Raw genomic sequence first — 15,295 nt, forward strand, 5'->3', positions numbered from 1 at the left:
CCCCCCATTCACACCCATGTCCATTGGCCACCCACCCGCCTGCATTTTTGAAGTGCCATTCTGCAACGAATGGGTAGTCACCAAAAATGAGTAAATCCTCAATGACAGAGAAATGTTGCTGTATTCAAAGTAAGTCTTTATGACACAGTCTCTGTACTAAGCTCCAGACCATCCTTGGATGCAACACTTGCACAATAATGCAGCACAATCCTTCTTTCCTTCCTTCCTGATAAGGTGAAGCTTGTTTGGCAAGGCTGGCTAAGATAATGTTGCTGTCTGCACATAATAATGTACCTCAGTCCTGAGAAAGTCATAATTACACATGAGTGCATCACCTGTGGCTCTCGAAAAAGCTATTGAAGCAGTATCACGTCTTATTTGAAGTGAATTATTGATCAAAATCTGTTCAGAGATGGTCTGCTGTGATGTCATCATGCTTTTTTTTCTGTATCTGAGGCATTTTCATGCCCATTTTGATACCATGCTTTTTTTTTAATTCACTCATGGGACATGGCGTCACTGACTGGCCTGGCATTTATCAGCCATCCCTTACTGCCCTTGAGAGAAGTGGTGGTGATCTGATATGATCTGATTTATGTTCTTAATCTCCAACATAGTTTTTAAACAAGCTAATTCAATAAAACATCTTAGCAATTGAACAAAACTTGTGGCTCACCCAAAGTTTTGAAATAATAAAGATTTAGCTAACTTAACTGATAGGTCACTGAACCTTCAAATTTCAAATTACCCTTACTTTATATTCACTCTAACTGAACCTGCCTCCACTGTGTTAGTTATGCCCCTGTGTTATCAGTGAAATCATCATAAAGCTATGACAGGTTGTAAAGTCCTGACACAACACTTCCAGTGGGTGATCTAGGGCCTGATGTGTTGGGATTGCCTGGTGCGGAGTTCAAGCAGTTGTGTGGCACAGGGAGAGGCCACAAGTCAGAAGGCTGGATACTAAGGATTGCCTCAAGTCTGAGAGACAGCAAAATCATGCCGAAATGGCGCCAATCAGGTCAGGCACAATATAGACATCTCATGGCGCTCAATGAGATTTCAAATTCCAATAATTTAACAACATTAAAATAAATCAACTCTAAATGAGGGAATACAAAGTATTGGAGTCACTATGCTGTATTTTGCAGTCAGATAAAGAGACTGCCACTGGACCAGAATTGAGACAGTCTTACTCCTCTCTCTTTCTTTCTTTGAAACATCTCTCATCAAAGTTGAGCTATTTATTTGAAAGGTTATCAGATGTCTTCACTGTTGCAGCCCAAAAAATGTTAAAGGAGAATTCTGAATCAACTCTTCTCTCTTCAAGAGAATAACAAAATCATCCCAGTCACAACTGCAGGGTGACTGCATTCCAGTGAGAAACTTGAGTACCTGCAGCTACCAAAGAGAGGATGGCCCTTCAACTGAAAACAAGCCTCTGAAAAACTGTCAATCATTTTCTTTACTGACATTACAAGTTATTGGCCAAAGTTTCATCAATTCATACTCTGCTGAGTTCTATGTCCTTCTTTTCATATTTGTGTGGATTGTGTGCGTGTTGTTTCTGCATTTATGGGCACTTGGTATACTTGAACATTTTTAACCTGTTGTTAATGACTTCTATGCTTCAGCGAGTTCCTGAATTAAAACTAACTCATTATTCACTAACTTAGGGAACGTGGTGCTCATTCATTACACTAAGTAATACTCAGTGAATTATTAATTATTGAATTGGCAATATCAACGCCCTTTAAAATTCAATCTTTCTTGTAAGCAACTCAGGCAGAGCGAGAAGGGAGGAGGCGGTTCACCCATTTGGCTTGGTCATAACGACACAAAAAGAGAAAATGTCATCAGTGCAAATTTTGAGCTGGCAGAGATGAGTAATAACCAAACTACAAGAGAAACATCTAAAGCTGTGAAACAACCAACATCTGAAAACAAGCATGTGGAGAAATGTCCCTTTCCTGAGAATGCTCTGGTGATCGTAATAAGGAAGTGCAACAAAGCAAGATGATGGTCCTGGCAGAAAATGATCATCATAAAGTAGACCACAAATCTGCTGGAAGAGAAGCAGCCATAACATACACATTCCCAGATCCATAACTTTTGAAGAATACTTAGATGAGAAAGAATGAAAAAAATTATGTTCAGATATTTATAGATTTTGTTATACTCTGCAACACAAACATACCAAATTGAATCTGTGAACTGGAATGCATGCAAAACATACAATCATAGAATACCCACAGTGTGGAAGCAGGCCATTCAGCCCAAACAGTCCACGCCAACCCTCTGAAAAGCATCTCACTCAGCCACACCTCCCCACCCTATCCCTGTAATACTGCATTTCCCATGGCTGATCCACCTAACTTACACATCTTTGGACTGTGAAAAGAAACTGGATTACCCAGAGAAAACCACACAAACACAGGGAGAATGTGCAAACCTGAACCGAGCCCAGGCCACTGGTGCTGTGTGGCAGCAGTGCTAATCACTAAGCCACTGTGCTGCCAATGGGGCAACTATATTTTACCAAGTCATTTACTATGCTGTACACTGCTTTTTGCAACAACAAATACCTTTTACTGTTAAATTCAAATCTTGAAAGGTATAAGCTGTTCAAAGTAATGCGACAGAAATTCAGCTTCAATAACTTAACCTTAGCAGGACACTGTAATTATTGCGTAATAATATTTAGGCACAAAGTGAGAACCAGAAATGCAATCCAAAAAAAGAACATGCAAGTTGGATCATAACAGAATTAATATAAATAGATTTTATTACGATAATGGTGATAAGCAAAGTGAAGACTACTTTTAATTGTCAATGGTCTCCACAATGAAATGTAACACTGAAAATTCAGCATGCTGCCCAACAAGTCAGATTTCCTCACTCCAAGCTTCCATAAATGTTCATTATTACAAAACACAGTACAAAGTGTTTTTATTAACAAGTAATGATTGGACATTTTGTTTAACTGAGTCTCAATGTAGAGATTAATGGTGAGGAGGAATAGATTGCAATTCAATCTAAGATTGCAAAGCCCTAAGATTTAAGCAATGTGACTATGTACATGTTCAGGGCAGTTCTTATTGTGTGGGAGAGTGGAATATTAACTAGTTTTCTCATCCAGAGCATTACTATCATCCTTAATTAACCTACCTGCGAATGTGCCTGGGGTTATATTGCTATAACAGTATCTTGCAAATGGATGGTTATATACTTACCTTTACCACATAGTTTCATTTGTTCCCTGTCAGTATATCCTCTAAGGATGATCTCTGCAGTAAACACTGGATTCAGGAAGAAAAGGAAGTGAAACTTTCCTGTGATAAATCTTCCCTATGTGCTGGCCGACTGACAGACATATATCCAAATAATCTATGCCCAAATATCAAAACAAAAGGCAAGAATGGAAACGCAATGATTAATAGGTCTGTGCAACCACATTACAGAACTGTTATTACTTTTGTCTCCTACAGATTGTAGGACATATAGTAGCTGTGGGGAAAAGCCTTTGTATAAATGACAGTCAAGGCCACCGATGGCCTGGAGATGCAAGGAGGTCATCTGGTTAAATATGCTTGGTATAGGATGATGGAAGATGGCTGGGGAGGGAAGGGAGATGTTGAGGTATTTTAGAAACGAGGGCCTAAAACAATGATGATAATTATTCAATCACCATCTGGCATAGAATACCAGCCACATACCAGATGGAAAAAGGCATATATGGTTGTAGTGATTGGAATGATGTCAGTCAGGTGAAACTCATAGAGCATGAGTTCCCTGGTTGGGGCTGTTAACCTGGTCCAATCAGGGAGCCCTGGCTGACAGATATAAACAGGAGTGTCAGGGGTTCTGCTCACTCCCCGAGCCGGTTCTGTGCTAGTTGGGTCAGCGTTATGTGTAAATAAAGCGTGACTTGGTGACGGGATACCGGCCTTTGTGGAATTATTTCAGTGGTGATGAGAGAAAAACATGGCCCAAAGAAATTTGCTCACAACTGTCATCCTTGAGCAGGGGTAATCAATTCTGGCATCATGCCACTATTTGGAGAGCTTGACTCATGTGATTGAAAACTGAGCTGTCGAAAACTGGGTCCAGCATGTGGAAAGTACTTTTTTCCAGGCAAATAACATTGAGGCAGATGAAAGGCAACAAGTAATTCTCCCGACAGTGTGTGAACCTGCAGCTTTTTCTGATACTTGGAGCCTAACCTGAGCTTCAGGTCGAATTCAGCAGTGGCGCTTATTCTGAGTATGTCCAATTACAATTTGGAACAGTGTATGGGAGGCCAAGTGGAAAATGCAGATGCCTTGAGCTACCTCCCACTGGTGGACACACCACCCATGGTGCCACTATTGGTACAGTCCATTCTGGCTTCAAACCTGGTCACCACTGACAATGACAGACCGTGGACACAAAAAGATCCCTTCCTGGCAAAACTAAAACAGCTGATGGTGATACAGGAAACAAAAGGGCCATCACAACCAGAATCGAACCTTTCTTGACCCAGCAAGACCAGATCACCCAAGAGAATGGTGTATTATTATGGGGAGCAAGAGAGATTGTCCTGAGCAAAGGTTGTTAACAGACACTGGCTGAACTCCACAAAGGTCATCCAGGGCTTTCCAAGATGAAGCCTTTGGCAAGAAGTTAGGTTTAGTGCCAAGAATTGGATGCTGACATAGCTGTATTGGTGGGGCAATGCCCAGAGTGATAGCAAGGATAAAATCTACTGCTAGCAGCTCCACCACAACTTGGGAATGGCCGGGTAAAACCTGGATTCAACACATCAACTATGCCGGTCCTTTTGTGGGCTGAATGTTTTTAATTATTGTGGAAGCCCATTCAAAATTATTGGATGTGCACAAATTTATTCGTCCAACACGGAAACACCAAGTGAAAGGTTATGCGCATCTTTTGTAATACACAGACTCCCAGAGGTGTTTTCGAAGAGTGTGGTGCTGGAACAACACAGCCAGTCAGGCAGCATCCGAGGAGCTGGAGAGTCGACGCTGCCTGACTGGCTGTGCTTTTCCAGCACCATACTCGTTGACTCTAATCTTCAGCATCTGCAGTCCTCATTTTCTCCAGGAGATGTTGGTCATAGACAATGGGACATCATTCACCAGCAGGGAATTTGAGTCTTTCCCAAAGTCAAATGGCAAACGGCACGTAAGAACAGCTCATACCATCCATTGGCCAATGGTCTGGAGAAAAGAGTAGTCCAAACTTTGAAGGCAGGCTTCAAGAAAGAGCTTACAGTTTCACTTGATATCAAACTGTCCTATTTGATTATAGGACAGCCCTCATGCAACGACAGGCACAAGTCCTGCAGAGTTGCATACTAAATAAAAACTGAAAGAACTGTGGATGCTGTAAATCAGAGACAAAAATAAAAATTGCTGGAAAAGTTCAGCAGTTTTGGCAGCATCTGTGGATAGAAATCACAGTTAACATTTCAGGCTGAGTGACCCTTCTTCAGAACATCCCCAGATGCTGCCAGATCTGCTGAGCTTTTCCAGCAGTTTCTATGTTTATCTCCAGCTAACGCGGAGAAGACTCCGCACTGGGTTAATTTTGTTCTTCCCTGACCTGAAATGGATGGAGTGTGAAATAGCATCAGGAACGCCAATGACAGACACAAATCTTCTCTTAGTGAAAGAGGCCATTTACTTCAGGCCAGGAGTTTGGTGTCGAAATCACAAGAATGGCTCTGCATGTGTAAAAGACATGGCCGACACGAGATCAGGTCCCGTGAAGTACAAAGTTCGGGTAGGTGAGGCAATCCTGAACAAGCACGTTGTCTCCATGAAAGTAGCAACCTTGCAAACAGGGCAGGAACAAAACATACCCTGCCTCTCAGAACATCAGCGGGGCTGTCAAAATCCGTGGGTTCTCCTCCTCCACTTAGCATCAAAGAAAACTCTAAGGGCGAGATGGACACGGCAGATGTTACAGTCTCAGCACTGTTACTGCCCGAAGAAAAAGATGAGTTTCGACTGAGACACTCTGACACAAGAGGTGGGCTAATGTCCGGAATATGGCCGGAGTATCCAAGGCAGATTCAGAGGAACCGGACCTGATGCAAAAATGCCCCAGGAGAAGCTACAGGTGAAAGAATGGGTCTATGTCCCAAGACTTAGAGAGAAAGTAATGTAATGATTGGAATGGTCAGCCAGGTGGACCTCATAGAATATGAATTCCCTGACTGGGCCTGTTAACCTGATCCATCAGGGAGCCCTGGCTGACAGACATAAACAAGAGTGTCAGAGGTTCCGCTCACTCTAGGAGCCGGTTCTGTGCTAGCTGGGTCAGTGAGATATGGACGTAAAGGATGACTTGGTGACAGGAAACTAGCCTTCAAGGAGTTATTTCAGTAGTTTATATACCAGACCCAATTCAGCTACCTTTTTGGCAGAGCAAGAGGTGAGGCATACTTTTGGTGAAAGAAATAAAGCAGTGGATGTACGTTATGCTGGATGGACTTTTAGAAATTAAATGAGTGTCTTTACAAGAAAAGGATGATTTACATGTAACCTAAGGGAAGATGCAAGGAGTCCAAAGTGAGGTACAGGAAAAATGATCTCAGAGATTTTCGGAATTACAGTTACCTCTCAGATACACCTTGATCATCCAACACACAGACAATTGCCACAAAATGGGTTGGCTCTAATCCCAGTAGGGAGGGCTCTGTACAACAAAATACACTATAAAATAGTCCAGTCATTCTGAAAATGACAGGTATGGGACTGCCATGTTGGTGCATGGCGACAAGGGACAATAGATCAGGAGGGCTGAAATTTATTAAGATATAGGAGAACCAGAAGGGAAATCAATCAACTTTATCAATCAACAATGTTTAATTACAGAAGGCTTGTCAATTTTTTATTTTAGCATGTCTGCAAACATTCATCTCAATCTGCTTGTACTGTCTATAAAGATGAAGCAGATCCAGGGACAAGTGAAGCAAATACTGCAGGGAATAAACAAAGTTATTTGGTGTGGCAGGGCAATGATCATATAGTTACGAAATTTAGTTATGGAAAAGTATCCCAGGCAAGAACCATTAACAAGTTAATTAAGGAAAACTGTAATGCTTCGGATGATTCAGGGGTCATGGTCAACTGAAGAAGCCAAGATTAGGTTGGGAAAGATTGTGAGGGGGAGAGACTCCCTCATGGGTAATGGGTGCACATCAGGAAGCCTTACTCTCAGAGGAGAATAATCTGACTGCTTGTGAGATCTGATGGCTGGTTAAAGTTTGCTGAGTCTCCTATTTTTTGTCATTTAAATAAATGATTTAGATCAGAATTTAGGAAGCATTGTTAGTAAGTTTGCAGATGACACCAAAATTGATGATATAGTCAATAGTGAAGAAGGTTATCTTAGATTAAAAGGGGATCTTGATCAATTGGGCCAACGGACCAAGGAGTGGCAGGTGGAGTTTAATATGGATAAATGCAAGGTGTTGCACTTTGGTAAAATGAACATGGCAGGACTTGAGCAGTTAATGGTAGGGCCCTGGGTAGTGTTGTCAAACAGAGACACCTAGGAGTTCAGGTATATAATTCTTTGAAAATTGCATCATATGTAGACTGGGTGATAAAGAAGGCGTTTGACATGCTTGCACTGAGTATAGGAGTTCGGATGTAATATTGCGGTTAAATAGGACATACGCGAGGCCACTCTGCTGTAGGAAATGTATTATTAAATTGAAGAGAGTGCAGAAAAGATTTACAAGGATGTTACCAGGACTGGAGAATTTGAGTTATAGAGGGAGGCTGGATTGGTTTTTTGTTTCCATTGGAACATAGGAGTTTGAGGGGTGACCTTATAGAGCTTTATAAAATCATGAGGGGCATAGATAAGGTGAATAGTAAAGGTCTTTTTCCCAGGGCGGGGAGTTCAAAACTAGAGGGCATATTTTTAAGGTGAGAGGAGAAAGATTTTAAAAGGACCTGAGGAGCAACCTTTTCACACAGAGGGTGGTCCACATGTGGAAAGAACTACCAGATGAAACGATCGATGCAGTTAGTTACAATAATTAAAATACATTAGTTCAGGTACACAGGTAGGAAAGGTTTAGAGGATATGGGCCAAATTCAGATACATGGAACTAGTTTAGTTTGGGAAAATTGGTCAGCATGAACAAGTTTGACTGAAGGGTCTGTTTCTGTGCTGTAAAATTCTATGACTTTAAGACTCTATCGAGATGTTTCTTTGGAGCAGCTTGTGGTAGAGCCCACAATGGAATGGCAATTCTGAATTTGGTGATGTGTAATGAGGCAGATTTGATTAGGGAACTTAAGTTGAAGGAACCCCTAGGGGGCAGTGACCATAATATGATAGAATTCACCCTGCAGTTTGAGAGGGAGAAGCTTGAGTCAAATATTACAGTGTTACAACTGAATAAAGGTAATTACAAAGACATGAGGGAGGAGCTGGCCAGAACTGAATAGAAGGGGAGCCTAGCAGGGAAGATGATGGAGCAACAATGACATTAGTTTCTGGAGGTAATTTCAGAGGCACAGCAGAAATTCAACCCAAGGAAAAGGAAACATATTAAGGGGAGAATGAGACAACTATGGCTGACAAAGGACAATCAGAGACTGCATAAAAACAAAATAAAAAGTGTATAATGGGAAGATCAGTGGGAAGCCAAGGGATTGGAAAGCCTTTAAAAGCCAGCAGAGGATAATGCAAAAAGCAAATCGGGGGAGAAGATGAAATTTGAGGGGAAGCTACCTGTATACAAGGTAAGAGAGAGACTAGAGTGGACATTGGACCATTGGAAAATGAGACTGGAAAAGTAGTAAAGGGGAACAAAGAAATAGTGTAGGAACTGAATAGGTGCTTTGCATTAGTCTTTCATGGTGAAAACCACAAGTAGAATACGAAAACATCAAGAAAGTCAGAGGTAAGTGTAGTGGTCTTATATAAAAGAGATGTTGGGGAAGTTGAGGGTCTGAAGGTGGATAAATCACACAGACTAGATGGACTACACCCAGGGTTCTGAAGGAGATGGTCGTTGAAATTGTAGAGGCATAGCTGGTGATTTATGAGTCATAACTGGAGTCAGGGAGGGTGCTAGATGACTGGAAAATATTAAATCCTTGTTTAAGAAGAGAGGGAGGCAGAGGACAGGAAATTATAGCCAGGTTAGCCTGACCTCAGTCGTTGGTAAGATTTTACAATCTGTTATTAAGGGTAAGACTGTGGAGCACTTGGAAGTAAATGGTAAAATAGGACTGAGTCAGCACAGCTTTGTTAAGGTGATGTCATGCCTGACATATCCATTAGTATTCTTTGAGGAGGTAATGGCCAAATTAGACAAGCAAAAGCCAGTGATTTATTTGGACTACACGGGAAGCTGACAAAGAAAGTAAGAGCCCATAGTGTTAGCGGCAAAGTACTTGCATGGATTGGCTGACTGGTAGAAGGCAGATAGTGGGGATATAGGGGTATTTTATAAGATGGCAGCTGGTGGCTAGTGGAGTTCTGCAGGGGTCAGTGATGGGACCACAGCTATTCACATTAACGATATGGCTGAAGGAACTGAGGGCATTGTTGCTAAGCTTGCATATGACACAAAGACAAGCAGAGGGCCAGGTAGTATTGAGGAGGCAGAGAAGCTGCAGCACTTGGACAGGCTCGGAGAGTGGGCAAAAGTGGCAGATGGAATACAATGTGGGAAGGGGTGAAATTATGTACTCTGGGAGGAAGAATATTTTTAAATTAGGAAAGGCTTCAGAATTCTGAAACACAAAGAGACATAGGAGTCCTAGTTCAGGATTCCCTCAAGGTTAACATGTCGGCTCAGTTGGCACTTAGGAAGGCAATTGCAATGTTAGCATTTATTTCAAGAGGACTAGAATACAAGAACAGAGATGTACTGGTTGAATAAGGTTCTGGTCAATTTCACAATAAGAACATTCTCAGCAGTTTTGGACCCTATATCCAAGGAAGCTGGTCTTGGAAGGTGTCCGGAGGAGGTTTACAAGAATGATCACAAGCATGAAAGGCTTGTGATGTGAGGAATGGTTGAGAACACTGGGTCTGTACACGATGGAGTTTAGAAGGATAAAGGGCGATCTGATTGAAACTTCCAGAATACTGAGAGGCCTGGACAGAATGGACATGGAGAACATGTTTCCACTAGTAAGAGATTCTGGGACCCAAGGGCACAACCTCAGAGTGTAGGTATGAGCCTTTAGAACTGAGTTGAGGAGGGACTTTTCAGTCAAAGAGTGGTGAATCTGTGGAACTCATTGCCACAGATGGCTGAGAGGCCAAGTCACTAAGCGTATTTAAAAGAGAGGTGGATAGGCTCTTGACTAGTAAGGGGATCAAAGCATAAGGGAGAAGGCTGGAGAATGGGTTTGAGAAACATAGCAGCCATGATTGAATGTCAGAGAAGACTTCTTGGGCTGAATGGTCTAGTTCTGCTCACACATCTTATGGTCTTATTGTCAATAAGAGCAGAATTCTACTCTCAACACCTAAACCTCTGGGATTTGGTGGAGGGAGCCCCTGGCTCATCAGGACAAAGAAATTAATCTATAATACAGCAGATGGAAGTGATTAGGATAGTTAAGGAATGACTGTGCAGTAACAATAGGTTCTACCTTACATGCTGCCTGTAGAAGAGAAACTAGTGGAGACTAAGCTAGATGGATATTCCACCCCAGGAAGCTTGATACTGTGTCCTAAACACACAGAATCTGATCCAGCATGCATGCTTTGTTTGAACCAACTAAAAATACCAACATGCATTGCACAACAATAGTTCAGATGGATTGTATCTAATTTCATCAGCGTTGTCCTGTACTGAACTGAATGTTTTACTTCACGTTGGCTTGATGGATTTGAACCTGAATATGGGAAACAGTTAAGCCCATAAAGTAACAAACATTCAAGAGAAGGATAAAGTTAGTAAGAAGTTGACAGATTATCTGATTAAGTTTGAGCATGAGAAACTTCTCCCTCCAGCCCCACCCCCTCCCCCCTCCAAGCATCTGTTGTATTTGCAGAAGGAACTCGTGTCTTCAGCATTGTTACCAAGTTCAACAACAAACCAAGAAAATGAGAAAACAAACTGACAAATTAGCCACTGGATCTACTTGCTTCACAGGAGAGCATTTGTATAGTTGGTTGTAAAATACTGAGGTTCTGTGCATTGCATATATATTTATTACATAAATAAAAGAGAATTAGTTGGAGCCAAATCAAAATCTCAGTGCAGGCAGCAAAACTATCAGTACATTGCAATGTTGTAAAATGAAAATTCGTGCCAGCATTAAATGTTTTATACACAGCAGTTGCTCTAATCATAAACTGCATACACAAAATGAAATCTCCATTAAAGTCACTCACCTTTTACTTTTGGCTTTATTGCTGTCAAGAAAAATACAAATCTGTTGTAAAGCAGTCAATAGATTTTTGAGGGAGACGAATTTCTACAAATTGTCTCACATTTTCAGAGATACATGAAAGAATGGAATTGAGACGTCCCCTCGAGGTCCTTTAGCTATTTCTAACAAGCATCATTTTCACGGTAATGCTGGGGGTGGAGGGAGAATGGGCGTGGGATATGATTCACAAATATGTAAAAACTGAATCCAGGAGGGCTAATTAAACTCAGTGGTGAAATCAGTCACCAATTCACCACAGTGAGGTCCATCTCCCACAGTGTGTAACATAAATTCAGGATGGGTCCACCCCCTGGAATAAAATTCTGTTGGATTGGGGCAGCTTCTGCATGGTCAGGTTTGCAGAGTTGGAAAACTTGCCCACTGTGAATAACACCTGCAAATATTTGGTTTACTGTCTTTGAACAGTGATCAGGTGGGAAAACATTTAATTAGGAACTGTTTAGTCCTGGCACACTGTTTAAAAGCAGGCTCATGATATCATCAAGTTAGGCTAAGTTTGCATTTAGTTGTATGGTGGGTTTTGGATCATTGATGTCAAAACACATGGGAATCTTGAACCATCACTTACCAAAAGCAGTGCCCATTGGTACAATCTACTAGGAGGTTGACTCCTCATTAGCCACCTCAATTTTTGCAATTGTAATAAAGTCCAGTACAAGGGTGAAAGCTGTAGAGCCTCGGCTGGTGAAGGTCCAACCATCCTTCTGCCACAAAACCCACTATAAGTCATTGCATAAAACTCTAGCCAAGGAATAATATTGTCAGGTTGTAATCTGAACATAGGTTGGTTAATTAGTTTAATTGTACTTTGCTGTTACCTTTATTATTGCAAGATTTTCAAATATGTTGCAATATTGTCTTCTGCAGCTACACCATGTGGGTGGCACAGTGGTTAGCACTGCTGCCTAACAGCACCAGAGACCTGGGTTCAATTCCTACCTCAGGCGACTGTCTGTGTGGAGTTTGCATATTCTCCCTGTGTCTGTGTGGGTTTCCTCCCACAGTCCAAAAATGTGCAGGTTAGATGACTGATCCATGCTAAATTGCCCATAGTGTTAGGTGTAGGGGAATGGGTTGTGCTTCAGCAGGTTGGTGTGAACTTGGGCTGAAGGGCCTGTTTCCACACTGTAAGTAATCTAATCTATAGTTCTGTATCTGTGAGTTAAGACTGTCAAGATAAGGTTTAGTTTCATTTATATATTTATGGGCTTGGTGACTCAATCTGAAGGTTGGTTTGTGTAAATGCATTTTCAATGTGTTTTATCACCCTGAATTGAGTATTTGAGGTTGAATAGTTTAGTGTCTTATTAAAAGATAGTAGTGACATAAGACCATTGATGCGGGGAAAGACAGTCAGTCTGTGAAGAACCACTAGAGGTTGGAGTTAAGCAACTGGATAGCTGAGTTGAAGAAACTCATACTTGTGTTCTCAAGTTTGGAGTTACAGTGCACTTAATTTGTGGTTTGTTTTATGCATCTGTAGAGGAGATACCAGATGAAGGGTAAAGCATCTCATTAATACACAAAAATTTGCCACATAGAAAATTTGACCATAGGCGGGGTTCCAGAGGACTGGAAATTAGCCAATGTTGTTCCCTTGTTTAAGAGAGGAAGCAGGGATAATCTAAGAAATTGTAGGCCAGTGGTTTGACATCTGTGGTGGGGAAGCTCTTGGAGAAGATACTGAGGGAGAAGACACCTGCACATTTGAAAGAAAATGGACTAGTTAATGACAGGCAGCATGGTTTTGTATGAGGAAGGTCATGTCTTACCAACCTGACTGAATTTTTTAAAGAGGTGACAAAGATAATTGATGAGGGAAGGACTGTGGATGTAGTTTATATGGCATTTGATAAAGTCACACATGGCAGATTAGTACAAAAACTAAAATCACATGGGGTTTGGGGTGGGCTCGCTAGATGGATACAAAACTAGTTTGGTCATAGAAGACAAGAGGCCAGCAGTAGGCATTTTTCAGAATTGTGACCAGTGACTAGTGGTCATCCACAGGGATCAGTCTTAGATCCTCTGCTATGTGTAGTATATATAAATGATCTGGAGGAAAATGTTGTGGTCTGATTAGTACGTTTGCAGATGACATGAAGATTGGGGGTGTTGCTGGTAGTGCCGATGATTGTGAAAGGATACAACAGGACATAGATAGATTGGTGATTTGGACACAGAAATGTCAGATGGAGTTTAATCCAGACAACTGTGAGGGGATTCATTTTGGAGGATCAAAATTAGATGTGAATAATATTGTAAATGGCAGAACCCTTATGAACATTAACATACAGACGGTTCTGGGCATGCAGGTCCACCATTCCCTAAAAATGGTGACACAGGTGCCAAGGTGATTAATAAGGTATATGGCACTGGACTAAGTCTGCATTCGAGGCCCGAGCATAGATAGCACTGTGAATCTTAATGAGATTTAAGTGTTTGAAATTCTATTCTTAAGATAAAGGAGTAACGTAAAGTTGAATCGTTTTAGAGTCATAGAGATGTACAGCATGGAAACTGACCCTTCCGTCCAACCCGTCCATGTCGACCAAATATCCTAATGCGATCTAGTCCCACCTGCCAGCACCCGGCCCATATCCTTCCAAACCCTTCCTATTCATATACCCATCCAAATGCCTCTTAAATGTTGCAATTGTACCAGCCTCCACCACATCCTCTGACAGCTCATTCCATACATGTACCACCCTCTGCGTGAAAAAATTGCTCCTTAGGTCTCTTTTATATCTTTCCCTTCTCACCCTAAACCTATGCCCTCTAGCTCTGGATTCCCCCATTCCAGGGAAAAGAGTTTGTGTATTTATCTTATCCATGCCCCTCATAATTTTATAAACCTCTATAAGGTCACCCGTCAGGCTCTGACACTCCAGGGAAAACAGCCCCAGCCTGTAGCTCAAATCCCCCAACCCTGGCAACATCCTTGTAAATCTTTTCTGAACCCTTTCAAGTTTCACAATATCTTTCCGATAGGAAGGAGACCAGAATTGCACGCAATATTCCAACAGTGCCTAACCAATGTCCTGTACAGCCGCAACATGACCTCCCCACTCCTGTACTCAATACTCTGACCAATAAAAGAAAGCATACCAAACGCCTTCTTCACTATCCTATCTACCTGCGATTCCACTTTCAAGGAGGTGTGAAACCTGCACTCCAAGACCTCTTTGTTCAGCAACACTCCCGAGGACCTTACCATTAAGTGTATAAATCCTGCTATCCCAAAATGCAGCATCTCGCATTTATCTAAATTAAACTCCATCTGCCACTTCTCAGCCCATCAGCCCATCTGATCAAGATCCCATCATGATCTGAGGTAACCTTCTTCACTTAAAAATGTGTTGCTGGAAAAGCACAGCAGGTCAGGCAGCATCAAAGGAGAAGGAGAATTGACGTTTTGGGCATAAGCCCTTCCCGAAACATCGATTCTCTTTCTCCTTTGATGCTGCCTGACCTGCTGCGCTTTTCCAGCAACACAATTTTAAGCTCTGATCCCCAGCATCTGCAGTCCTCACTTTCTCCTAACCTTCTTCACTGTCCACTACACCTGCAATGTTGGTGTCATCTGCCAACTTACTAACTGTACCTCTTATGCTCGCATCCAAATCATTTATGTAAATGACAAAAAAGTTGAGGACCCAGCACCACTGATCACAGTGGCACTCCACTGATCACAGGCCTCCAGTCTGAAAAACAACCCTCCACCACCACCCTCTGTCTTCTACCTTTGAGCCAGTTCTGTATCCAAATGGCTAGTTCTCCCTGTATTCCATGAGATCTAACCTTGCTAATCAGTCTCCCATGGGAACCTTGTCAAACGCCTTACTGAAGTC

General features: G+C 41.9%; 1 protein-coding gene across 1 annotated transcript in view; it reads right to left on the reverse strand.

The window, feature by feature from the left end:
- The window catches only part of LOC122545044 (triadin-like), a 103,915-nt gene that overhangs the window by 71,539 nt on the left and 17,081 nt on the right, over nt 1–15,295 (reverse strand). The window contains exon 6 of the mRNA XM_043684249.1: nt 11,386–11,406. Within this exon, the coding sequence (XP_043540184.1) occupies nt 11,386–11,406 (21 nt within the window). The remainder of the gene's footprint in view (nt 1–11,385; nt 11,407–15,295) is intronic.

This window comes from Chiloscyllium plagiosum, chromosome 3 (genome assembly GCF_004010195.1).
Source record: "Chiloscyllium plagiosum isolate BGI_BamShark_2017 chromosome 3, ASM401019v2, whole genome shotgun sequence".
Taxonomy (NCBI): Eukaryota; Metazoa; Chordata; class Chondrichthyes; order Orectolobiformes; family Hemiscylliidae; genus Chiloscyllium; species Chiloscyllium plagiosum.